Here is a 26,228-nt window from a genome sequence, read left to right as displayed (position 1 = left end):
TGAGTGGCCTCTGTTGGGGACACAACTTTTTACCTTTTCCTCTGGAATTACCTAAATTCCCACTTTTCCCTGTTTGTGTGATTCTGTCCGGGAACGGAACATATGTGCATGTGCGAGCACAAACACGCCTACGTGTTGGGGGGGTGGGTATAGAGATGCTGGAGTCAGGTCTGGATTAGAGGCCAATGAAATGGGTTTGGGGGGCAGGGGGAAGTAAAGAAACAAACCTGCTGTTGGGACCAACCCATGCCACCCATCTTGTCCCACCTCTAATTTATTAACTCCGATCTAGTGAGTTTGGAAGATTAACTTTCCAAAATAAAGCATTTAGTTTTATTTCTGAAATCAGAACATGCCAGTGAAAATGGGAACCACTGGGTCAAGAGCAAGAACTCCCCCAAAGTAGAGAGTATAGAGATTCCTTTCCCTGCTGCGGGTGGCCCTGGGGATTGGGCTTCCCCTCCCACCACAAGTGCTGCCAGCCCAACAAGCCTCCATGGGCTTCACACGCCCAGAAACACCAGTTCACTGCAGGGCAGGCTCTAGGGTTTCCAGAGGGTCTGCGCTGCGCTTCCGACCTGGCCCAGTGAGGACGCTCCTGACAGCCTCACAGACAGAGGGGGCTGCAGCCAGTTGCACCTGTGCCTCGGGGATGGAGCACCGGGATAGGAGGCTCAGCAAGGCCATGGGGATCACCTGTGGGGAAGAGGCAGGGAGCACTTAAGCCTGAGAAAGTGAGGCTACCTGGGGAAGAATCTGGAGGAGCCAGAGCATTTGGTGTGGGAGTCAGAAGCCACTAGGTCGGATGCAAGAATAGAAGAGAGTTATCAAGACCCAGAATTGTATTGAGGTAGGTCAAGAACAGAAAGAAGCTGCAGCTGATGACATAACTTTTTTCCCCATCAGATCGACCATGTTGATCTAACTGAACCATTAGCCAGTGTTTTGTCTGATGCATTGGGGGAAAAAAAAAAAAAAGAACAGAAAGAAGCCTTCACCTGGACCCAGAAAACTCCTATTCATCCTTTCAGACCCCATTCGAAGACCTCCTCCTCCCTCTGTCCTGACTCCCCTCCTATACAGAACTGAAGCCCCTATTTCCGGATCCCTACAGCACCTTTTCCACACCTCTGTGACTGCCCGTCACAGTCATATCTCCCCCAGAAACAGAGAGCTCCTTGGCAGTGTCACTGAGCAGTACCAAGCAAAGTTCCCGACACACTGAAAGGACTCAATAAGTGTTTGCTGAATGACTAGCTGCCAGCAGGATACCTGTTCCTTCTCGTGTGCAACCTGGACATGGAAGGAGATGGGAGCAGCCCGGGTATCATCCGACAGCGGCTGAGGAAAGTGGATCACCTGGAGGAGGGTTTCGATGCATCGAGCCTTGGGCTGTCCAGAGAACCGCTGTGGAAGAAGTAGTAAGGTCAGTGTTGGGCTAGAAGTCAGGAGAGTGGAAAATGGAGTCAAGGAGGAGAAAGCAGTGGGAGAAGGGAAGGTGGGTGCCTAGGATCCTGAAGACTGGCTATAGAAGCCGTGGAGAATTGATCCCTATAGGCAATCCCAAACTCAGAAGCCCCAGGCATGAAGAAAAATGGTTGGTGGTAGGCTTTGATGGGCTGGTGAAACTGGAGGATTCAGGGCAAATTGGTCACACTTTTAGCCATGTGCCACTAACCCTGTAAGTTGGTAACCTTAAACTGAACTCACTCCTTCTGGTTTCCTTCTTAACCCCATCCACCTTTTACATTGCTGCCAAGACTGCTCATCTGCAAACATGGCTCCTATTTCGTCACCACCCTCCACTCTGCTAGCCCAGCACTGTCCAATAGAAATACAGCAAAACCTTGGTTTGCGAGCATACTTTGTTCCGGAAACATGCTTATAATCCAAAGCACTCGTATTTCAAAGAAAATTTCAAGAACTATTATTGGCTCAATTGTGTTCATGTGACATTCAGCATCATGTACCACTCATATTGCAAGATGTCACTCATTTATCAGTTAAAATTTATAAGAAATGTTTGCTTGTCTTGCAGAACACTCCCAGAACAAGTTTCTCACAATCAAAGGTTTTACAGTATAATGCGAGGGGAGCCTGGGTGGCTCAATCAGTTAAGCGTCTGACTCTTGATTTCTGCTCAGGTCATGATCTCACAGTTTGGGAGTTCAAGCCCCACATCTGTCAGCACAGAGCCTGTTTGGGATTCTCTCTCTCTCTCTCTCTCTCTCTCTCTCCCTCGCTCATGCTCTCTCTCAAAATAAACATTAAAAAAAAAAGGATATATAATGTGAGCCACATACAAGATTTAAAGTTTTATAGTACTGCATTGAAAAAGAAGTAGGTGAAAAAAAACAAAAGAAACAAATAAAAAAATACATTTCAATCATATTTTGTCTAACCCAATATATCCAAAATATTATGCCAACATGTAAACAATATTAAAAATTAGTAGGGTACAGTATTTTTGTATTTACAATATTTTTTAAAGCCAGTGTCTATTTCTTAAAAATTACAATGTTTCAGTTTTTAAACAAAACTTAAAGTTCAGTTCCTCGGACACACTAGTCACATTTCAAGTGCTCAACAGCCACATTTAGGGCGTGGCTGCCATTCTGGAGGCCCAGGTCCAGCTATATTTGGCAAGTCTGAATTCTGGTCTGGCTTTCAATCTTCCACAGTCTCCCTTCATCTGTCTCTCCATAATCCCTCACTGTGTAAAATGATTCTCTGCTGTAGTCACACCTGTGTCCCCATATATCATGCTTGGTCCCCTTCTGGGCCTTGGTTAATGTTCTTTTGAATAAGAATACCCTTCTGTCTGTCACCTATCTGAGCCATACCCACTAGGCCTACCTTGAATATCACCTCTTCCATGAAACCTTCTGTTTTCCTCTAGTGCATTCGGACCCTAGGTTCTTTTAAGTTCTATTGGACTTCAGTAAGGATCATGCAGTTTGATACTTTGTTGTTCTCTATTGATTTTGTCTCTCCTCCATTAGATGGACCACTCTGGGAGAGCAAGGACTGCATCATATATATCTCCGGTTCCCCCTATCCACCCCAACCCCAGGAACTAGAAGAGCATAAAGCACTTTTTTTTTTTTCCTGGTTGGTTGGTTTTACTCATTTGAGAAAGTTGTTTTAGGGACCTGGTGGGTGCTCACTAAATGCTCATTGACTGATTCCCATTATGTAGTGTTGTCAGATTTAGCAAATAAAAATACAGGACACCCAGTTAAATAGGAATGTCAGATGAATAATGAAAAAAACAGAAGTATGCCTCAAATATTTCATAAGACATACTTATACTAAAAAAAAAAAAAAAAAAAGAATCCTTAGGGTGCCTGGGTGCCTCAGTCAACTGAGTGTCTGATTCTTGATTTCGGCTCAGGTCATGATCTCCCAGTTCATGGGATCGAGTCCCATGATGGGCTCTGTGCTAATAGCACAGAGGTGCTTGGGGTTCTCTCTCGCCCTCTCTCTGCCCCTCTCCTGCTCACGTGCACTCTCTCTCAAAATAAACAAAGAAAGAAACAAAACAAAATCCTTTATTTATCTGAAATTCAAATTTAACCGGTGTCCTGTAGTTTTCTTTGCTAAATCTAGCAACCTTCCTTTCATGACCATCTGTTGTGCTGTCTGCTCGGCAGCCATTCCTCCTCCTTCCAGTACCAGCACCTTGATCTTCCTCTGGGAAACTATTGCTTCTCCTTTCTCAGGTCATGCAGTTTGACTGAGGCTCACTTCCTGCCCCTTCCTCCACTGCCATCCTACAGGGAGAGCTCATGAGCCAGGCCTGGGCAGAGGGCGGCTTTCCCCCCAAAAATAGTGATTGGCTCAGAGATGCCATGTGACCCATGACAAGCCTACGGCAGCCCTTCCTCCCAGGCATTTGTGGGAATCACAGGGACTGATAACTCTCCTTCCACTGGGGTGGATTGGAAGAATGCTAGGCTCACACTGCTGGTGGCCAACTGGCCACCTACTGGAGAAAACCTGCCGGAGAATGAGAGCGACACAGAGGAAAGTTACGGGCTGACAATTCTGGAGCACACTGTTTTTGAGTGTCTGGATCTTGCCACCCTGGGACTTCAGTTACATAAGCCAGTCGTTTGCCTTATTTAGCTTAAAGTTAGTTTTCTGTCACATACTTGTAACTGAAAGTATCTTGCCTAATGGTTATAATCTCACAGCCAAACATGCACATACACTCCCTAGAGGGGAGGATGAGCCCGAAAGAAGGAAGAGGCACAGGAGAAAAGACAGCCCTTTGCCCCCACACATGTCCATGTCTCTGTGGCAGCCTAGGCACAAAGCCAGGCCCCACCCAGTCCCGGCCCATGAGGACCTACCTGCAGCATGGCCAGCGCCCGCCAGAAGAGCTTGGAGTTGCGAATGCGGAAGTCCAACATGTGGTTCTGGAGGATCTTCCCAAGAAGCACGTGGGCCCCCGTACTCACAGTGTTCAGCACCCACTTGGTGCTCAACTCATGCTGGAACTTCTACGTAGGACAGACACACAGGGGTATCAAAAATCAGAGGCTGGTAGAGCAGTAGGGTGATCAAGGACTCTATTATCAGACAGGGATCCAGGGGTCAAAAACCAGGGAACAAAATATAGGCGTCATTTGTTTATCAGCTCAGAATTTAAATGTTAGGACAGAAGTTGTAAAGCAGGACTGTCCTAGGCAAACCTGACAGTGTCACACATTTGCAGATGGGACCCCTACTAGAGAGGTATCTTCTCTGAGTCCTTCCATAGATGGGTTTTGTGCTCTAACCAGAACTTTCCTTTTGCTCCCCAGGGACCCAACAGCAGGGGAAAGAAAGTCCTGGGATTCATTCCTCTAAACCAAAGTCGCCTTGAGAGCAGAGATGGTGTCTTATTCTGCTCCAGAGCCCCAGTCTTTTTGATAATGGCTGATACATGGTTACTGATCAATACACATTTGTTGAAGATTAATTCAATTTAATCCTTATCACAACCCAACGAAATAGGATTCTCAATTCTCATTTCTACATATGTGGAGACTACAGGTCGGAAGTAAAGTCACTTGAATAAGCTCATATGATAATAAGATGCAGAAGAATCAGGACTTAAATCCAGATCTGATTCTGTGATGAGGGCATTTCCTACTTGACCACAATCATCCCCTGGGCGAATAACATAGTGTGTGTGAAAGCACGCTGAAAAACTAAAACATTGTACAAACATGTATAGTACTGTGAGCATAACCACCACCTGTCCTTAGCCCTCATATCTTCCACTTATAACATTGCTGCACTTTGCATCTATTACTGTAACAGGAGTCCAGAAAAGGAATTGAAGAGATTCATTACTCTCCTCAAAAGACTGGGCAACAAACTACTGCTACTTTTTACCTCCTTATTCTGGCATTCTAGAAATAGAAGGTCACACACACCCCTGGCAGAGGGTATATTAAAAATACTTTGGGCGCCTGGGTGGCTCCGCCAGTTGAGAGTCTGACTCTGTTTATTTTTTTAAATGTTTATTTAGTTTTGAGAGAGACACACACAGAGTGTGAGTGGGGGAGGGTCAGAGAGGGAGGGAGACACAGAATCTGAAGCAGGCTCCAGGCTCTGAGCTAGCTGCCAGCACAGAGCCTGATGCAGGGCTTGAACCCATGAGCCGTGAGATCATGACCTGAGCTGAAGTCGGACACCCAACCGATTGAGCCACCCAGGCACCCTGAGAGTCAGACTCTTGATTTTGGCTCAGGTCATGATCTCATGCTTCGTGAGATTGAGCCCCACATCTCAGACTCTGTGCTGATAGCACAGAGACTGCTAGGGATTCTCTCTCTAAATAAACTTAAAAAAAGAAAATATTTAATAAGTGACTGACAAGGATACGAGTACTGTACAAAACATTTATAATTAACATGGATGCAGCTAGAGAGTATTATGCTAAGCAAAATAAATCAGTCAGAGAAAGAAAAGCACCATATGATTTTACCCATATGTGGAATTTAAGAAACAAAACAAACAAGCAAGGGGGACAAAAGAAAAAGAGAGGAAAACCAAGCAAAGACTCTAAAGTATAGAGAACTAATGGTAACGAGAGGGAAGTAGGGGGAGGGGCATGGGTTAAACAGGTGATGGGGATTAATGAGTGCACTTGTTTTGATGAGCACTGGAGGAGAGACAGAGAGACAGAGACAGAGAGAGCAAAAATCTGACCAACCGGGAACACCTGAATGGCTCAGTCAGTTAAGCACCCAACTTCAGCTCAGGTCATGATCTCACAGTCATGAGTTCAAGCCCTGCATCAGGCTCTCTGCTGACAGCTCAGAGCCTGGGGTCTGCTTGATAGTCTGTGTCTCCCCCCACCTCTCTCTGTCTCTCCCTGGCTCACACTCTGTCTCTCTCTCTCTCAAAAATTAAATAAGCATTAAAAAAAAAAAAAGAAATCTGACCAATCAAAATGAACCAGCTAGTATGCAGTACAGAGACTGCCCTGTGGGATAGAAAACAATCACATTTGGGTTTTGTCATTTTTTATTATTTTTTTACAGTTTAATTTTGAGAGAGAAAGAGATAGAGTGTGTGTGAGTGGGGTAGGGACAGAGAGACTTGGGAGAGAGAATCCCAAGCAGGCTCCGCACTGTCAGCACAGAGCCCCATGTGAGGCTCAAACTCACGAACCATGAGATCATGACCTGAGCTGAAACCAAGAGTTGAGAGGCTTAACCAAATGAGCCACCCAGGTGCCACCCAAATTTGGGTTATATCATTTATGTCTCTAACCATTATATAACCATTTATACCATTAACTACCATTAACACAAAAATATTTTAAAGTGTACATAATTTGACTCTAGATACATTTGTTTTATTTTAAAGTTTTATTTCAGTAATCTCTACACCCAATGTGGGGCTCAAACTCTTGATCCTAAGATCATGAGTCATACACTCTTCTGACTGAGCCAGCCAGGAGCCCCTAGAGACATTTATTTTAAAGTTTATATGGAAAAAAGGCAGCAACTGTACCTAGGAAAACCCTTTAAAAGAAGAGTAACGAAGGAAGCACTAACCTATCAGATATTAAACCTACCATAAAGCCTCTATGTTTAAATAGTATCGCACCAGCACATCAATAGACAGACCAATAGAATAAAACAGAAAGTTCAGGGGCATCTGGGTGGCTCAGTTGGTTAAGTGTTCAGCTTTGGCTCAGGTCATGATCTTGCAGTTCATGAGTTCAAGCCCTGCACTGAGCTCTGTGCTGACAGCTCAAAGCCTGGGGCCTGCTTTGGATTCTGTCTGTCTGTCTGTCTGTCTCCCTCTCTCTCTCTGCCCCTCCCCTGCTCGCACTCTGTGTGTGTGTCTCTCTCTCAAAAATAAATAATAAAACATTTTTAAAAATTAAAAGAAAGTGTAGAAATTAACCAGCATGTATGGGAACTAAGTATCTGATAGATATAGCATCTCAAATCACTCAGGAAAAGATGAACTTAAAAAATATATTGAGACAATTGGATAAATAATTATATTTACAAAAATATAAAACTGAGTTTAGGGGTGCCTGGGTGACTCAGTCAATTGAGCATCTGACTTTGGCTCAGGTCATGTGTTCAAGCCCCACGTCGGGCTCTGTGCTGACAGCTCAGAGCCTGGAGCCTGCTTCAGATTCTGTGTCTCCCTCTCTCTCTGCCCCTCCCTTGCTCATGCTCTGTCTCTCTAACTCTCTCAAGGATAAATAATAAACATTAAAAAAATTTTTAAACTGAGTTTATACCTCACCTCATACACAAGAATAAACTAATGAATTACAGATCAAAAAAAAAAAAGAAAAGAAAAGAAAGAAAGAAAAAAGAAACCATTTTTACTAGAAGAAACATGTGCTAAAAGAAAATACAGATGGAATCCCTTTACAACCTGGGGATAGTGAAAAGCTCTCTGTGTCTCAAGGTCCAGATTCAACAAAAGATGGATAAATAAGTTCTATCCCAGAAAAAATAAAACAAAGACTTTTACATATTTAAAACTCAAAAGAAATATTTACATATATCAGGAAGAAAGACTAATGCCTCTAACTTAAAAAGAACTAAAAATCAAGGGATCATATAGACCCTAATACCATTAGAAAATGAGTATATTCCATGCATTTACCTGACCACAGAGTTCACAGAGGAAAAGGTTTACTAAAAGACCTGTAAAGCATGTGAAAAGATGCTCAACTAAACACATAAGTTTAAAGTACTATATTTTATAACACATAATAAATAAAACACAAATTAAAATCACACAGAAATAGAATGTCTCTTCTATCAGATTGGCAAAAAAATTCAAAAGCTTGACTGTGCTTTTAAAGAGGCAACAGGGAAGCAGGCATTCTCATATATTGCTGGTACAAGATGCAAAATGGTACAATCCCTGTGAAAAGAAATTTTGCAGTATCTAACAAAATTACGTTTTTATCCTTTGGCCCAGCTCTCATTCTTCTAGGAATTTACCCCAAAGGTACACTTCTAACTTTACAAGAATATATGCATATTCATTGCATCATTATTAGTAATAGCAAAATATTGGAAACAACCAAACATCCTATGTAAGAGTCTGCCCAAATAACTCTTGCACAGGTAGTCACACAACTGAAAAAAAAAAAAAAAAAAGAGTGAGGAAGGGTTTTATAAAACTCAAGTGGAGTTATTTTCAGGATACCTTTTATTTTTTTTATTTTTTTTTTAAATAAAGCTTTGAAACTACAGTGCTTTATTTATTTATTTTTTTATTTCTAGGAGAGAGAGAGAGAGACAGCGTGAGCAGGGGAGGGTCAGAGAGAGAGGGAGTCACAGACTGAAACAGGCTCCAGGCTCTGAGCTGGCAGTCAGCACAGAGCCCGACGCGGGGCTCAAACCCACGAACCGCGAGATCATGACCCAAGCGAAAGTCGGACGCTTAACTGACTAAGCCACCCAGGTGCCCCTTCAGGATACCTTTTAAAGCACAAAAGAATATATACAGTCGCAGCCTCTTGTATAAGAAAGCAGGACTAAGTACATACACACACACACACACATTTTTTTTTTTTTTAAAGAAACACAAGAAGGTAAGTCAGCAACTAATGAAACTGGTCATCTTCAGGGATGAGTGGACACAGGAGGAAGGAAGAATGAAGGGGATAGGACATCTCCTTTTTATATAGTTTGACCTTAAACCATGTTGTGTATACATATTTAAAGGATTAAAGGAGGTCAAGACCAAAAACCTCTAAAACTGAAAACAAATACAAAGAATGGAAATGAAACTATGTAACATATTGATAACACAGCTACAGAGAGAGAGGAAAAAATGTAATCCAAGTGACTCTTGCACACATTATATATCTTCAGTGGGATCTGGCCAAAAGACAAAAAGAGCTGCAAAGAAATCTTGACCATTTCTTGGTAAGCTTGTTGATGACAGTGGTATTAGGATCGCACTTCCAAAACTGGTATTTTATTGTAAGACCAAGCAAGTGGATGAATATATTGATGATGTTGGAAATCAACATTCTCACTAAGGAGAAGGAGACCATATGTATATTCACCTATGTGCAGGTATATGTACATTTGTGAAAAGAACATATGCAGTCAGCCCTTGAACAAGGGTTTGAACTGCACAGTTCCACTTCTATGCAGATTTTTTTCTTTAAATAAAGTGTGGTACTGTATATGTATTTTCCTTTTTTTTATTTATTTATTTCTAGGAGAGGGAGAGAGAGAGAGAGAGAGAGAGAGACAGCGCGAGCAGGGGAGGGTCAGAGAGAGAGGGAGTCACAGACTCCAAAACAGGCTCCAGGCTCTGAGCTGGCAGTCAGCACAGAGCCTGACGCGGGGCTCGAACCCATGAACCGCGAGATCATGACCTAAGCGAAAGTCAGACGCTCAACCGACTAAGCCACCCAGGTACCCCTGTAAATGTATTTTCCATATGATTTTCTTAACATTTTTTTTCTCTAGCTTATGTTATTATAAGAATATAGTATATAAGATGTATAACATAAAAAATATGTGTTAATTGACTGTTTACATCATCAGTAAGGCTTCTGGTCAACAGTAGGCTATTAGTTAAAAGTTTCTGGGGAGTCAAAAGTTATATGGAGATTTTCAACTGCATGGCGTGTCGTTGTCCCTAACCCCCACATTGTTCAAAGGTCAATTGTATTTCCTTGTTCTTTCTACTGAAAAGGCCGAGAGGCAAAGTCACCAGTAGCTGTGAGCATACCTAGCAACTGGGTTTCTAAATACAGCTGTACCCACTTATCCACAGGATAAGTTCCAGACCCCCAGTGGATGCCTGACAGCATGGACGGTGTCCATGTTTTTTCCTATACGTACATTCCTATGATAAAATTTAGTTTACACATTAGGCACAGTAAGAGATTAACAATAACTAATAATAAAATAGAACAATTATACCAATATACCCTAATAAAAGTTATGTGAATGTGGTATCTCTCTCTCTCAAAATATCTTATTGTATTATACTCAGCCTTCCCCTTCTCGTGACAAAGTGAAATAATGAAATGGCTACATGATGAGATGGAGGGAGGGGAATGATACAGGCATTTTGACGTAGCGTTAGGATACTACTGACCTCCTAGCAATCCATCAGGCGGATCATCTGCTTCTGAATCGTGAATCGTTAGTTGATTGGAGTAAAGGAAACCGTGAAAAGCAAAACCGTGGAGAATGGGGGACTGCTGTGCTGATTCCCACTGACAACCACCAGGGCTCCTTGAAAATTACTGATTCCAGTCAGGGCTGGAGCCAAGGAAAGTGCAAGATGAGCCTGGAGCATTTCTGTACTCCTACATAGATGAGTGGGTACACAATTGTACACACACACGTAAATAATAATTAAGAGATTTAGAAACTGAAGTGATTTCCAAGATATCTTGTTAAGCAAAAACACAAGGCATAAAAGACTATAATATGGTACACTTTGCATAACAGAAAAGTTAAATTTTTTTTTCCAAAAAGAAACAGATGGGGCGCCTGGGTGGCTCAGTTGGTTAAAGTGTTCGACTTCAGCTCAGGTCATGATCTCGCGGTTTGTGAGTTTGAGCCCTGCGTGGGGCTCTGTGCTGACGTCTCAGAGCCTGGAACCTGCTTCCGATTCTGTGTCTCCCTCTCTCTCTGCCCCTCCCCCACTCCCATTCTGTCTCTCCCTCTCTCTCAAAAATAAGTAAACAAAAAATGTTTTTTAAAAAAGGAAACACAGCAAAGAGTGTTCAAACACTAATGTGGATATGTCACAAGGAGGACAGGGGCCAGCTTGAATAAACTCTCATTTTGAACATTAAAATCAATAATGACAGGAATAGATTAAAACAATTTAACAACAACAAAAAATTAATGAGTCCATACCGAGTGTAAACAAATACAGATGGGTGGGAAGAGAAGAGAAAGATTTTCTTTCCAGAAAATGTCAACTAATAAATGTAGAAAGGACAGAAATAGAAAATAACCATTTTAAAACCACCATAGTAATAAATTGATTCTACCAAGAATCATCAGTGCATGCTAAGACCATTGGGTGAGAGACTGCTAAGGAACAGGCTACCAAGAAATCTGATACAACCTTGAGTAAGTGATCAAACATAACATCACCAATAAAGGGACTAACTGATATCAGGTGCCTCCTAATGTGATGCGCTGATAAAGGATGCCCTTATCTATGGAGTAAGCCTGCCAAAAAACTTCACCTGAATATAATGAAGAAACAATCAGGCACATCCAAGGCGAAGCACTTTCTAAAATCAAATTGGTCCAGATTTCTATACCATCAATGTCATAAGGGGCATAAAAAGCAGCAAAAGAACTCACCTAAATTAAAGGAAACTAAGGAGGCCTGATAACTAAATGCAATGCATTATCTTTGATTGAACCCTAGGCCTGGAAATAAAAATAAAACAGGGCTAACTGGGAAAATTTTAATATGGTCTGCATGTTAGATAATAGTATTCACTGTCATTTTCCGGAGTGTGATAATTATATTGCAGTTATGTATGCAAATGTCCTTGTTCATAGGGGACACAATAATTTATGTCAACTGTCATCATTTCTCCAAGTATCTTTCAACAATTCAGAGGAAAAGAGGGATGAGACAGATGTGGAAATGTTAAAGATCGGTTAATCTAGGGAAAAGTGCATGGGTGTTCACTGTTCTATTTTTGCAATTTTTCTGTAGGGTGGAAAATTTTCAAAAGTGTGGGAGGAAAAAAATGTGTGGGAGTTTACATCAAAAATATTTCAGCAACTAAAGATTTACTAATGGAAACCTCCTTATTTCAAACAATTGCTGTACATTTAGAAAGATACAAACTGGAATCAAGCAAAAGACAGAAGCCATAGACAAATAAAAGATTAATAAATGTGATTATCTAAAAATGTAAATCATCTCTACGTCAAAAACAGTAATAAACTAGAAAATATAGAACAAGAAAAAACGGCTACTGTCCTTGCTATATACACTCCCTCTTAGAATTAGTAAGAAAGATATGGGGCACCTGGGTGGCTCACTTGGTTAAGCAGCCAACTTCAGCTCAGGTCATGATCTCATGGTTCGTGGGTTCAAGCCCCTCGTCGGTCTCTGTGCTGACAGCTAGCTCAGGGCCTGGAGCCTGTTTTGGATTCTGTCTCTCCCTCTCTCTCTGACCCTCCCCTGCTCACGCTCTCTCTCTCTCTCTCTTTCAGCAATAAATAAAACATTTTTAAAAATTAAAAAAAAGAAAGATAAACACTTCTAAAAGAATGGGTGAATATTCTTGGGGCGCCTGGGTGGCTCAGTCGGTTAAGCCTCTGACTTCTGCTCAGGTCATGATCTCACGGTTCGCGGGTTCAAGCCCCACATTGGGCTCTGTGCTGACTGCCAGCTCAGAGCCTGGAGCCTGTTTCAGATTCTGTATCTCCCTCTCTCTTTCTGACTCTCCCCTGCTCTCTCTTTCTCACTTTCTCTCTCTCTCTCTCAGAAATAAATAAAACATTAAAAAATTAAAAAACAAGAATGGGTGAATATTCTCAAAAAGTATGAAGAAGTAATTCAATAAAGAAAAAAATTCAATGGCCAATATATACATTTTTTTGAGAGAGAGACAGAGAGACAGAGAGCAAGCAGGGAAGGACAGAGAGAGAGAGAGAGAGTGAGAGTAAGAGAGAGAGAGAGAGAGAGAGAGAGAGAGAGAGAATCCCAAGCAGGATCCCCACCGGCAGCACAGAGCCTGACTCGGGTCTAGAACCTAGAACCATGAGATCATGACCCCAGCCCAAATCAAGAGTCAGAAGCTCAAATGACTAAGTCACCCAGGAGCCCCTTTATCTTTAAAGTAGCCAGTTTCCATATTCCCAGGAATATGAATGAAAACAACACTGAAGTTCTTTTTGTTTTGTTTCACTTTGTTTGCTTTGCTGATTAGCGAAGATTAAAAAGAACAATGCTACCCAATAGTGGACAGGTTTGGGGGAACAAGCAATTTTATACTTTGTTTATAAACCTTTTAGGTCACTTTGACAACCTGTATCCAAAAGCCTTGGGGCGCCTGGGTGGCTCAGTTGGTTAAGCATCTGACTTCGGCTCAGGTCATGATCTGAACTGGAGCCCCATGGAGTCTCGTGAAGGCCCATATCAAGCCTGCTTCAGATTCTGTGTCTCCCTCCCTCTCCGACCCTCCTCTGCTCCTGCTCTCCCTCTCCCTCTCTCTCTTTTTTAATTAAAAAACTTTTTAAAAAGCCTTAAAATTTTACACACATTTTGACCCAGTGATTCTACTTTTGAGGTTCATCCCAGGGCTTATCCCCACGAAATAGTCAAATACATGTAGAAGGATGTTCAGGGCAGTATTTTGATTAAAGCCATGATACTAAAACTATCTACAATGTCTAACAATGGAGGGAAGAGTGAACAAATTATGGTATATCCATACCGCGGGAGACTACATCGACATTAAAAATGGTGATGTGGATATAATTGTGCAGAAAGGTGTTCATAATTTTCAATGAGGAGAAGCAAGTTAAACACAGCACAGCAAATATGGTCCTATTTTTGTATGAATATACTTATGTTTGCATAAAAAAAAGTCTGAGTGGCTTTTTAGAAGAAGGCTGTTATGGACACTTTTTTCCTTCTTTTGATTTCTGTCTTTTCTAAAAATTTTACAATAAAAATATTGCTATTGTAATTACAATTTTCTTCAAAAACACAGATCTTTTTCAAAAGATCACAGGTTAACACTCCCTCCTGTATCCCCTATCCCGGGAACAGTAGCTGGTATGTGATAGGTGTATAAAAAATATTTGTTGAATGAATAATAAAAGAATCTGGCTCAACTCATGGATGTGGTTGAAGTTTATCTTGTACAGCGAAATCAAGCACGGATTTAGAATCGCAAGGCCAGTTCCAATCCTGACTCCTGCTTTAGCTGTGTGGCCATCATTACATCCCTTCATCTCTCTCAGTTTTAGCTTCCTTATCTGAGACATGGGGGATGTTAAATATATATCCTTTAGGAGATTGTTAAGAGAACTGAAATTACAAATGAAATAATATTATAAATGAAAGTGCAGAGGCCTACATGTATATTAGGTATGAAGATTGTACAATAAAACCTTAAGTGTGGCGAGTACATCACATAAAGGAGGGGCCTAGACAATGCGGGTTTAATCAGAGAAGATTTCTTACAAGATGTGAGATCTCAAAGGGAACAATTTGGAAGGTATGCCGAAAAGGGAAGATGTGACAAATGAAGAGCATTTGGAAGGGAAGACATGTTGGAAGGAGCATGGATCTCTTGGCTCAGAGGGAGAGGGTCTTCTGGTGAGTTCTGAGTACAGGTAAGGCAACATGCCAGCTCTTGTCTGCTCAAGATAGGAAGCTTCCTTGAGGAGGTGGTCTGGATAATGGATCAGACCACAGCTCTCTAGGGCAACCCCTCAGGGCTCTCGTTGGGCCCTGTGGATGGTGAACAGGTGTTGAGTGAGAAAACTGAGGACCAGAGACGTAAAACTGCTTTCTTTCTTGGGCCACAAGGCACAGCTAAACTGACACCCAGGTGTCCTGATGTCCACTCCAAACTCTACACTGCAGAGTGCACCCAGGGTGATTATTATTTCTGTGATTATCATCAATGTGTGTACTGGATCCTAATTTTATTGGTAAGCAGGAGCCATATCAGTGTAATATATATTGTCTGCAGTGAATTCAGCATAGTCAACTCGCAAGCCTATGCCATAAAGAATTTTGCATAGTGAGGATGACTATAGTATTGACAAAGAACCTGTAATAAAAGACCAATGAGTATCTGTCAGGTGATTGGTGGTCTGGCCTCTTTTGCATTTTCTTTTTTGCATATTTCTGGAAAGAATTGGAAACCCTGACCAGGGGCCTGGTAGCACAAGCACTTGCCAGCTGGCTTGGTGAAAGTCCAACAAAGCTTTCTACCCTCCAGCCTTGAGTTTTCCCATTTCTGGAATCCCTCCTCCTCTGAGTTCTTTACGGCAGATAACACTTTCTCATGCTCCATACCTGGATAAAGTTCCCTTCGTATTCAAAGAAAAGCAGTGGCCACGTGATACTGAAGATGGAGGGGAAGAGTTTCTTCAGTGAGCTCTGGAGAAAGAGAAGGAGGAACAGAAGAGGCATCTCCAGGAAGACCTTGCTGTAACTGCCACCCAAGGTTCCCTTCTGAAGGCTGGGTCCTCACCGGCAGGGACTGGCCCACAGTGCTATGTGCCAAGGCCTGGATGTTAGCAGTCTTCTTTTTCACCTGCTCCACCAGCGTCTGCACCTCCGTGAGGTTGTCTGGAAGGGGAGAGCACTGGAGCTGAAAGGCTGGCTGTTCAGCTGTTCTTCCTGTTCTCCTGGGATCCAGTCAGGACAGAGGCCCCTGTCCCTCCCTCTGAGCAGGTGCCTTAAGACCCAGGAAAATGACAGTCCCTCTGAGTCTCTCCACTGCCTCCATCGGCTCACCCCACCACTCCCATCTTCCCTCTCACCATCCAGGGTAAAAATGAAGACCACAGTGTCGATTTCAGTGAGGGATGGCAAGATGGAAGTCAGGAAGTCCTCCTGGGAGAAGGAGAACTGGGGACCCTGGGCAGAAGAAGATGAGAGTCCCCCCATGAAAAACTCAGCACATTGGCTTGGAGACTGCAGACAGCCTCCGAGGACCTCTAATACAGCGTTTTTGTATACAGATGAAAGCACTGAGGTTCAAGGAGGTAGTGTTTTGCCCAAGATGATGCAGCAAGTTGAGGGAAGAGCATGGGACTAGAGACAGCTTTAGAGGGTGAATCCAGAGACTTCCACCCTCCCTGTGCTTCCCCAAAGGCTCCTGACCTCTAACCCATATTCCCTTCTCTGGATGACTACCCTCTTGTTCTCCCCACTTTGTCTCCACCGCCCCTTACCTGCCACTCCCTGCTCACCAGTCACCTTCACAACCTCCCCCACATCCCATCATCCTCCCACCTGGTTGATGAGCTCAGCCTTCTGGTTAAACATATCACTGTGATCACCAATGAGAAAACCACGGACATCTTGGAAATCTGGAAAGTTTAAGGACAGGGAGAGAGGAGTAAATGGGCTTTATGGTGAAGAAAGGTTCTCGGATTGGGGAGTGGGGTAGGTATTAATGGGGCTTGGAGGAAAGTGGCAAGTGGGAGGTAGGGTGAGCTGTACCACGCATGGGAGGTCATAGTTAAGCAGGGCTGGGGGTTGAGGGACCAAGGCCAGAGTAGGGATTCAAAGGAAAGAGCGTTTGACTGAAATGCGTATTCAGATAGAAAAGAATGGACATTGAATGAGGAACCCTCATGGGTTGGGAGTAGGGAAGTGTTTCAATAGCAGACAAATTGGTTTGCATCAGGAGGAACCAGGAAGAAAGTCTGGACTTGGGTCCCACCAGCACCAAAGGTGTGGATGCACTCCACTCCATCCATGATGGCGATGATGCCGAGGGTCTGCCAACCAACCAGGTACACTCGGCCTTTTTTCTTTAGGCTGAGAATGGGCCAGACAGATCATGGGGGGAAAAAAAAGTCAGGGATCAGAGAAAGATACATATGTCAGAGCACAGGAGTAAACAGCCTGCCAAGACCCTCCACCATGCAGATCTGCTACCCTCACCATGTTAACATGTGTTCTAAGGACATTCCCGTTCCATGCCACCTTCCCCCTCCAAACACATTTCCACACACCTGGTGCTGGCTTGCTTCATCAGGGCAGCGATCTTCGGGCTTTGGCTATAGGTCACCTGATGAGCCCGCTCAAATGTCCGCAGGATTTCCAGAAGGTGTCTGGGAGAGAGGCCAGCACTTCCCAGGGTGGGCCCAGTGCCCTCTCAGAAAGCATGAGTACCCACCCCTGCCCAGAGGAAGGCACAATTCCCTTGAAACTAAGTTCCGCTGGCCCCTCATGGAGGTACAGTGAGTAGACCCAGAGAGCATTCCAGAAGGCAGAAAAGCTTCAGTGAGCAGAAAACAAAGAGCAGACAGAGGGACAGGACGTGAAGAGAGCAGTGGGGAGAGGATGGGATCAGAGTTGGTGAGGAGGTAGGTGGGGAGTCTGGAAGTCAGGCCAGAAACCCTGGTGAGGGAAGCAAGCCTCCAGCAGAATGAGCCCTTCCTGCCTGACCTGGACCATCTCTAAGTTACAGACTCTCTGAAGCTACGTTAGTTTTGGATATCCCTGGGGGGCTCAGGGATTAAGTGTCCTAGGTGGGCCCATTGATCAGTGGGCCCTGAGGAATCCAGGGTTCACTGGAAACAATCGAGACTCTGTGACTGTGTGGTGGGCACAGCGGCACCCCCAGACCAGCTCTTTTCCCATGGGAGGTGCGGTGGCGCCTCAGTCTTGCTGCCACTAACCAGTCTCGGAGTCTGGACTTGCCATCCCCCAACCTGTACCGTCCCGCTCCCTGCCTGACTCTGATCTTTCTCTTGTCTGATCTTCCCTACCTCTGAGATGCTGCAATGCCCCGGTCCACGGTCTTGTGTGCTGCCAGTAACAGGGTTTCCAACAAGATCTTGGTAGCGCTTCCACCTTTCATCCGGGATGAGCCACTGAGGCCCTCGGGCTGAGGAGGTGAGGATACCCAGGAGGAATTGGGGGAGGAGAGAGGATCCTGGAGCTCACTAGTTAGTGATCACTGGGCACACTGTCTGGTTAGTGACTCCCAGGCATGCACTCTGGTTACTGGCCCTTGGGCATGCATTCAGCAGCGCTGGTGGTGCCCAGTATGCTATGAGGAGTGCTGGGTTCAGGGCTTAACTGAGAGAAGAAGAGAGAGGGTAAGGGCCACCTCTGGTCATTTCTATGGTACATTCAGGACTCTGAGGAGGAAGCCACGGGGATCGGATGTACTGCTAGCGGGAGATAAGCATTTTTCAGTGACGGTTTTTTTCTTTTTCTCCAAGAACTTTCTCCCCACCCAACTCCCATTTTTTAAATAGCGGTTTGTCAATCCAAACACCACATTGCATGTTCCTGGGACAGATCAATGAAGCGGCCATTGTAATGGTCCAGGTATGTAACACGACCCACCAAACATAAAGAGATTATTGCAAAAAGCAGGACAAAGGCGGTGTCTGAGAAAAGGAGATTAAAGGTACACAACTGCAGACAGGAGGGAAGAGAAGGCCTGAGAGATGAAAGATAGGGCACTCCCATGTAATGCGGGGTTCCTGCCTTTCTCTCTCACCAAGGGAAGAGCAAGGAGAATGTCACAGCTGTACCCATCACAGGCAGAGAGGGGTAGCGACGGGGATTCAGCCAAGGCTCTTGCCAAGTCAAAGTGAGTGTAGACGATGCCAGGGCCATGCATCCTCCATGCAGAGAAAAAGGCACAGGAGCACAGGCGGCTTGGAAGACCCGCCCAGTTTTGGAGACGATTAGAAAGCAGAGGAATGAAACTGAATCCCATTGTTTTTAATCCCATGTTTGAAATTAAAACACAAAAGGATCAGAAAGTAACGCACCATTCCATGCAACGCATTCTACTTATAGATGCAAAAGAGGTTCTTCCAACAGGAAACTGCCCTAGATGGCTTAGGTGTTTGATGATGACTGATTTAAGAGACAGGGTCAGGATGGAAATACATCTTAAGGTGAACAAGGAAAGGGGAAAGTAGGATTTGCTTTGCGACACTAGTTGACACACAATGCCAGGAATTCAGACAAGATGTAACAACCTAAAACTGGAGGCATTTGGGAAGTGGCAAGCATTTGCTAGGTGGGAGTGGGGAGGATCCTACCCCAATTGCAGGATTGAGCACAAAAGCTTCCTGTTTCTCTTGCAGTCTCTGCATCCGTTCTGCTATTTGTCGGAATGTTGAACTCCAGTCTTCAATGGGGTCATTTCTGGGGCCCACAGAGAGACAGAGGTGGGAAGATTGTCTGTGAGGATCTAAAGGAAGGGCCTCAGATGGGAGTCAGGATCAAAGACCACATTGGGGTTAGGGCCCAAGGACAACCACCTCCTAGAGAGATGTGCTTTGAGGCTCTTAGGAGCACTGTGTCCCTGAACCCCAAGGACAAGGGCTGGTAAAACATTCAGTGATTTAATCCCAGAGCAGAGCCAACTCTCAAATTTAAAGCTCCAGCCTGAGACCAGAACTTTCTTGTATCCTGGTCCTTGCACAGGTCCCACAGCCATGGCCATGGTCCCCACACTCTCTGTAGCCCACTGGAAGAGTCCCTATCATCAGAATGTCAAAATTGTCACTTTTTTTCTGTCTTAGGGTCCATCAGAAGCCCTTCCCATTCTCAGAAATATATTCTGGAAATCTCCCTACCTGAGGGATCAGACAACAGTTCCTACTGAATGAACCAAACTGCAAGGTATGAAGCAGAGCACCTAACAGCTGGCAAACATTCCTTGAATAAATGAATCCTGAACAAAACAATGTGCTAGTGGGACAAGAGAGTAACAATCTTGCTGCTTGCATAGGCGCGACCATGGAATCTCGAAGAATGGCGATCTTTAGTAGTTGATGATCTTCTGTAGTTGACCTCTGCTCGTCAACTCTGCTAGGGGGTAGCTAGCGAATCACCCACTGCGGCAGGAACTCAAGGAGTTACCTCTGAGGCCTCCCTAAACCTCCCCTTATCATCCCATCCCTGCAAAAGCTCTACCCCTTCTTGAACTAGTTTTACATTTTTTCATCTGTATTTCTTCAAGGGCAAGCAGGCTTCACGTATTACATACCCATGGTGGAAAGGGTTTCCTATCCTTTGTCCTCAAACTACTTCTGAAACTCCTCTCCCAGAGAGAGGAGACAGTGTTCACTGTGTGGTGTAAAACGGAGGTTCTCAGACTTGGCTGGTCGTCAAAATCACCTGGAGAGTTTTGTTTGTTGGTTTGTTTTTTCAACTATCCATCACTGGGTACCACGCCCACCCGAGAGTCAGCTTCAGGAGGCCTGGAGAGGAGCCCAAAGAGCTGTATTTTTAAAATGCTTCCCAGACGACTCTGAAGATCAGCCAAGTTTGGGAACCACTGACTTAAGGAACAACTGGAAGATCTCCACGCCTACATTGTTTGAAATCCTTCATTTCACTTAGTCACAGTGCCTGAAATTAGCATCCACTGCCGCAGACACATTTTTGGTGAAGGAGAGTCCTCCATTAAAAGGATCAGGGTTAAAAGTATCTCAGACTCATTTATATGTTCATACGAATTACACTAGAAGCCTGGAATCTGGGAGTTGAGGAAAGGGCCTCAGAAAGAACCTAGCTGTCCCTCCCTCCCAAGACCCCTGTTGAATGTGCAAAGCTGCTTTTGAGGAATCAACAAGCCTTCAGCTTCATCAGGGGGTCCACTCCAAAGGCTAATTTAGCAGAGTTCCCCAAACCTGCTTGTGTGCCCAATCCACAGGGATATTTAAAAAAAAAAAAAAAAAAAAAAAACAGATATTTCAGGGTCTTACCCCAAACCGACAACATCAGAGCTCTTCTCTCATACAAGGGGCTAAGAATCCACTTTCTTACTGCTTTAACACTCCCAAGGTAGCACATTCACAGAACCACACCTGAACACTACTGGTTTCCTATGCTGGCCTTCTCTGAGATCAAAGTGACCATTTACCTACAGAATAAGAGGAAGGTAATCTGCGGCAGAGTTCTCAGGAAAGGGGAACCCGGGTGAAGGATTTGAGTAGCCAGAGGGGACAGAAGGGGTGCCTAGAATGACAAAAGAGAATGGGTGCTAAAATAAAGGAGCTGGGCAAAGGGGAGTCAGCACCCATGGTTCCTATGAAAAGACACTTGAAAGAAAGTACAGATCTTCGTGGTACTCCTTTTCCTGACCTTATTCTATCTTCCAGCCCTTATTTTACTTGTCTCTTCATTCCCTGTTTTGAGTGTATGCTTTCTTGTATTTTATGTGGTTTATAAAAGTAAGCTGCTTTTAATCCTTTCTGAAATAAGAGAATAAATCAACCAACTGACCAAAAACACAAAACAAAATTCATGAGCTTAGGGACAGGCTATATTTACCTTAATACTCTGAGATGTGCTGAATAAGACCATATCTGCCACACCCTCTCCTTTGTAGATTTTGACAGGTTTCCTCTCCGCCTCCCCCACCCCCCACCCCCGCGGGGGTCTGGCCAGTCACCACCTTTCATTACAGAAGGCTCACCTGGCCATGTTCACGGGGTTGAAACCAACCAGGACTGGCAAGAAGATCGTTGGATTATCCATGCAGTAGTCCATCTGGCCTGCCACAAAGGGAGCCTGACAGTAGGAAGAGAAAAAAAAGGCATGATGAGAGGGGTTACTCCAGGTTGCCCAAGGCCCATGTGCATCATAATCCCCCAGAATGCATGTTAGAAATGCATATTCCCAGGCCCAGTTAAGATCTGCTGGATCCACATTTGGAGGGAAAGCCCAGGGCCTGTAGTTTTAACAAGATCCCCCAACGATGTCCTCTGCACAGTAAAGTTTGAGAGCCACTAAACTAAATTGTATGCTCCTTAAGGTCAGTGTCCTGCCCTCCTTGTGTGCCTCCTTCCATATCTAGCATTGCTGGACTTGTTTCTGTTTAGTGAGTTGTTGGAATTAAAGGGCTGCAGTTGTGAGGGAAAATGTGGGTCATTCTAGTCCAGTGCTTCTCAAACAGACTACCTGGGAATCTTGTTAAAATGCAGAGTCAGACACAGTAGGTCTGGGGCCTGAGATTCTGCATTTCTAGCAAATCCCAGGAGATACTGATGTTGCTGCGCAAAGACATACTTAAGTAGCAAGAGACTGGTCCAGGGGTCAGCGTTTTCTGTAAAGAGCAAGAGCGTAAGTGTTTTAGGCTTTGTGGGTATTACAATCTCTGTGCAATACTCAACCCTACCATTGTAGGGTGAAGTGGCCATAGATATTATGTAAACACAAATGTCTGTGTTTCAATAAAACTTTATTTACAAAAACAAGCAGTGGCAGGATTGACCTGACAGTGTAGTTTGCTGACCCTGGGACTAGTCCATCTATCTTGGTTATTGAATAGATTGATACACAGTTATTCTGAAATAGAATCCTTTCCCCATTATCCCACATTCCTACAACTGGATCTTAATTAGTGAGAGTAAAATCAAAATTCCTTATGCAAACTCTTTCTGTTTTCTAGCATGCATTGCATCAATCTATTTTCCATGCTATTCTATTCCCACTTCCTTTCTCCCCATAGGATAGATCCACCCAGTCTGTCTTCACACTCACAGAGAGTCCCACCGAAATGCCAATGACAATCACCCTCTTCTTCCCAGCAGCCACCTAGGAGAGGAGAATGGGTGAAGCAGTGCCACCAGGAGGATTCTAGGATGCAAACCTCTCATGTGGGGATGTCAGGGTCAGGACTGGGGTGGGGAGCAGGGGGAAGGAATGGCCTTTGGCTGGATAGGGGCTTTCGTGTCATTATGGCAAGGAACAGAGGTCTCTGGTTGACTCTGAGTGGAAGACACAGACCTTCTTCAGTTCCTCAATCCCATGCAGAGCACTATCTTCTGTCCCCTCCCTAGATGCCACCACAGACCTAAAAGGACAGATTCAAGGTCAGTGGCACTGGTTTGGAAGCAGAAGCCTATGGTATATCAGGGCAGGCTGCTTTGAGAAAAGGGAATGAAGGGAAAGCTATCATTGACTGAACACCTACTATTCGCTAGGCACCATAATAGATACTCTATAGGGCTGAAAACTCAAATACTTACAAGGGCAAGTCATATAAGTATGTGAAGGCAATAAGTGTAAGGCAATAAGAAATGATGGGGACCAAAGCAAACTAGATACACTCTCCATCTAAAAGCCTTAAAATTAAATTTCTAAAAAAGTAAAAAATTAAATTAAATTTCTAAAAAACACTATCCAGGCCAAACAAAATACTCATAGACCAATTTGGCTTACCTGTCACCTCCTGCAATGAGATAGGTATAAAGAGGTTTCTGTCCTAAACCTTTCATCAGCTGGTTAAAGGAGACCTAAGGGGGAAAGGACATGAAGTAGTAATGATAGTAAAGGAGCCATTAGCTTGGATTTTCAACACCTAGAGGGTAAAGACTACATAAGGATTCTGTCAGGCCGGTGCGAGTACGGCCTGGAATCTGGCACTTAAAATGCTACTTGCAGACGATTGATTGGGGGTGCATGGGCTGTAGAGACAGAAGATATGGGGCTCCATATGGGGCGAGGTCTAGCTTTTGGAAAAGAAGGAGCCAGGGCTAGAGGGGTCCGCCTAGGAGCTTAGCTATGATGAGCTTTGTGGTCCTGAGGGCCACCCCAAGGAGGCAGAGGAAGGAACATCAGGGCTCAGGATACTCACCGACATGAGGAATGCCATCCGGCCGGAGGTGCCCCCTCCACTCAGCACCACCAGCCCCCCCTCAGGCTCCTGAAAAGGGAAAAATGCCTATGTTGTGCCATGGCCTCACTCAGATTGAGGGAAGCCTATTCTTTGCTTTGTCAGTTGCAGAACAGGAATTAGGGAGTCTGCTTAAGCCTCTTACGACAAAAGTGAACAGAACATAGGCAGTATGGTGTGGCAGAAAAAATCCTGGATTTGAGAAAGAAACTGAAGTCAGCCAGTAGCTAACTCTGGCTTAACTACTTATTCAAACCCTTACTTATTCCAGCTTTCTCATCAACCAATCAATCAATAAAGTAGCGCTACCCAGCAATTATTAGCTGGATATATTTGGGCAAGCTACTGTGATTATTCTTTGTTTTCCTATATGAAGAAAAAAAGGAGACAATCACACAACTTTCAGAGGTTTTTGCAAAGGTAATGAGTGTGAAAGTACATGGTCAATTATAAAGTATTATGCCGATAATAGTTATTATAATTACTGTTGATTAGTAAGATGGCAATAAAGATCCCAGAGGGAGGACTAGGAAGAAGAGAACTGAGATCTAGCAAAATGAGAAGTGGAGGCCAAGAAAAGGAGAGAGATGGAGGAAACAGAAGGTGGAGAGGAGCAGATGGAGGGTCAGTACCTTCAGCACTTCCTGAACTTTTCCAGCCACTTGTACCATGGTGGTCAAAATCGATTCACTATACAGTCGCTATCAGGAACACACAGGAATCAGAAGTCAAGAAAAAGACAGTGGATTGGGGTGGGGGGGCTATTGATATTGGGGTGGAGGGGCTTTCAGGGTTTCAAATATTAAGGACTATGGTTTGGTAGAGCAGAGGTTAAGTGCAGTTGGGGTTGGCATTGCTATTTTCCGTGTCCAGGGAATGGGTCTGGGTCACCTGGTACGTGGGCATGACTTGCCCCTCCTCCTGGAAGATCTCAGCATCACATTGCCCCAGCAATCGAACAATTTGCTCAGCATCTGCTTTGTCCAGGTCCTGGGTCAGTGGGTTTGACTTCTCTGTGATTGGCAGGGCTGCCTCATACCCAGACAACTAGAGGGAAGGGGCCACAAGGATACAGGCAGGAAGCCAAAGCCTCATTCATGCCTCCTGATCCGGAGGTGGGAGTGGCAGCAGGCACCGTATTTGGAGACACACACACACACACACACACACAGCACCCAGGGATTCAGCCTGCACTTGGTACTCTGGGCCTATAAGGGGAAGAAGATCAGGAAGGAAGATGGGAAGGAGGAGGAGGAGAACAAAAAACAAGGGTGGAGAAAAGTCCAGATAAGAAATTATTCTAGGAATCAATGCAGAAGACCAACATGGAGAAGGGAGTCTCACCTCCCACTTGCCAGGCTCTGGGGTCTCAATCACATGTTGAAAACGTTTTGTGCCTGGCATGGTCGCACGCTGTGAACACCCTGTTGTGCCTGCCTCTTCAGCCACACAAACCCTTCTGTCACTCTAACTCTGCTTCCAGCTGGCAGGGCCTTATCTGAGCCACAGTGATGATTAACCCAAGTACCCTGGCCTCTCTGAGTACCACCCCCTCAGAGCACCTCTTCCTGCACCCTTTCCTGGTCAGTAGGCCCCCAGTCCACTGGTCACCTCAGGGGAGCTCCTGGGGTCCCTCTTTGCATGTATGCAGACTGTCCAGCCTCTGCTTTGCTCCTAAAGAGGAAAACCTGAGGTTCATTACTCTTGACCTTTGGACACAATGACCTCTTCTCTAGAGGGCCTGGAGCCTGGAAGTTCAGGATAATACCCAGGCTCAGGCTCAAGCCCAGGGCAGTGAGAATCCCTGAGCAAGAGTGCTTTGGGACCAGGATGCATCAGGCGGCCAGAGATCAGGGTCCTCAGGGACAGCAGAGGTCAGAGGACCTGGACCATAGCTTGATCACATGCTCAGAACACACAGTCCTCCTTCCTGCCCCATTTCACTCTTTCATCTCAGAAGGAAGGCAACAGAAGCTTCAGAGCCCCAGGGGGACACACACTGAACTGGATATTACAGGGGAAAAAGTGCCACAGAAATAGAAATGCTGCAATGAGAATTAGAAACCAAAGTATCTGCCCTAAATACATTAGCCAACATTTATTTACACTGAACAACGCACTTTTCACATACTTTATCTCATTGGATACATTAACACTAAGAAGATTGTATTGACACCCTCATTTTTCAGACGGTGAAACCGAGGCTCAGATAAGTTGTCTTTGCTAAAGATCACATAGCTGACAAAATTGGAACTCACACCCAGGCTGTCGCTCCAGATCTCATGAAATAACAAGGATTTCCATGTTTGTTGAATGAGTGAAGTAACTAACAGATCAGTACAAATTGATGATAATCTCTCACTCACACAGTGTTGTAAGA

At 44.5% G+C, this 26,228-nt stretch overlaps 1 protein-coding gene and 1 non-coding gene across 2 annotated transcripts; one reads left to right on the top strand and one right to left on the bottom strand.

The window, feature by feature from the left end:
• Positions 1–329: 329 nt before the first annotated feature.
• GCKR (glucokinase regulator) lies at positions 330–25,252 on the bottom strand. Its single transcript, XM_039238456.1, has 19 exons — positions 25,193–25,252; positions 24,740–24,895; positions 24,481–24,549; positions 23,810–23,878; positions 23,395–23,468; positions 22,960–23,026; positions 22,714–22,767; positions 21,647–21,741; positions 19,260–19,365; positions 17,964–18,082; positions 17,205–17,303; positions 16,910–17,007; positions 16,477–16,553; positions 16,002–16,098; positions 15,710–15,807; positions 15,532–15,615; positions 4,356–4,505; positions 1,273–1,407; positions 330–696 (listed from the first exon to the last, which is right to left on the bottom strand). Exons 1-19 carry the CDS (start codon positions 25,250–25,252, stop codon positions 526–528), a joined length of 1,878 nt encoding a protein of 625 aa, XP_039094387.1. The 3' UTR covers positions 330–525.
• On the top strand, positions 874–957 carry LOC120235944. Its single transcript, XR_005529545.1, has one exon. It is a non-coding gene; the product is annotated as a small nucleolar SNORD12/SNORD106 (small nucleolar RNA).
• Positions 25,253–26,228: the final 976 nt, after the last annotated feature.

Source organism: Hyaena hyaena, unplaced genomic scaffold, assembly GCF_003009895.1.
Source record: "Hyaena hyaena isolate Hyena2069 unplaced genomic scaffold, ASM300989v1 scaffold_140, whole genome shotgun sequence".
Lineage (NCBI taxonomy): Eukaryota > Metazoa > Chordata > Mammalia > Carnivora > Hyaenidae > Hyaena > Hyaena hyaena.
Note: the sequence above shows the minus strand (reverse complement) of the source record. Positions and strands in the feature narration are given on the sequence as shown.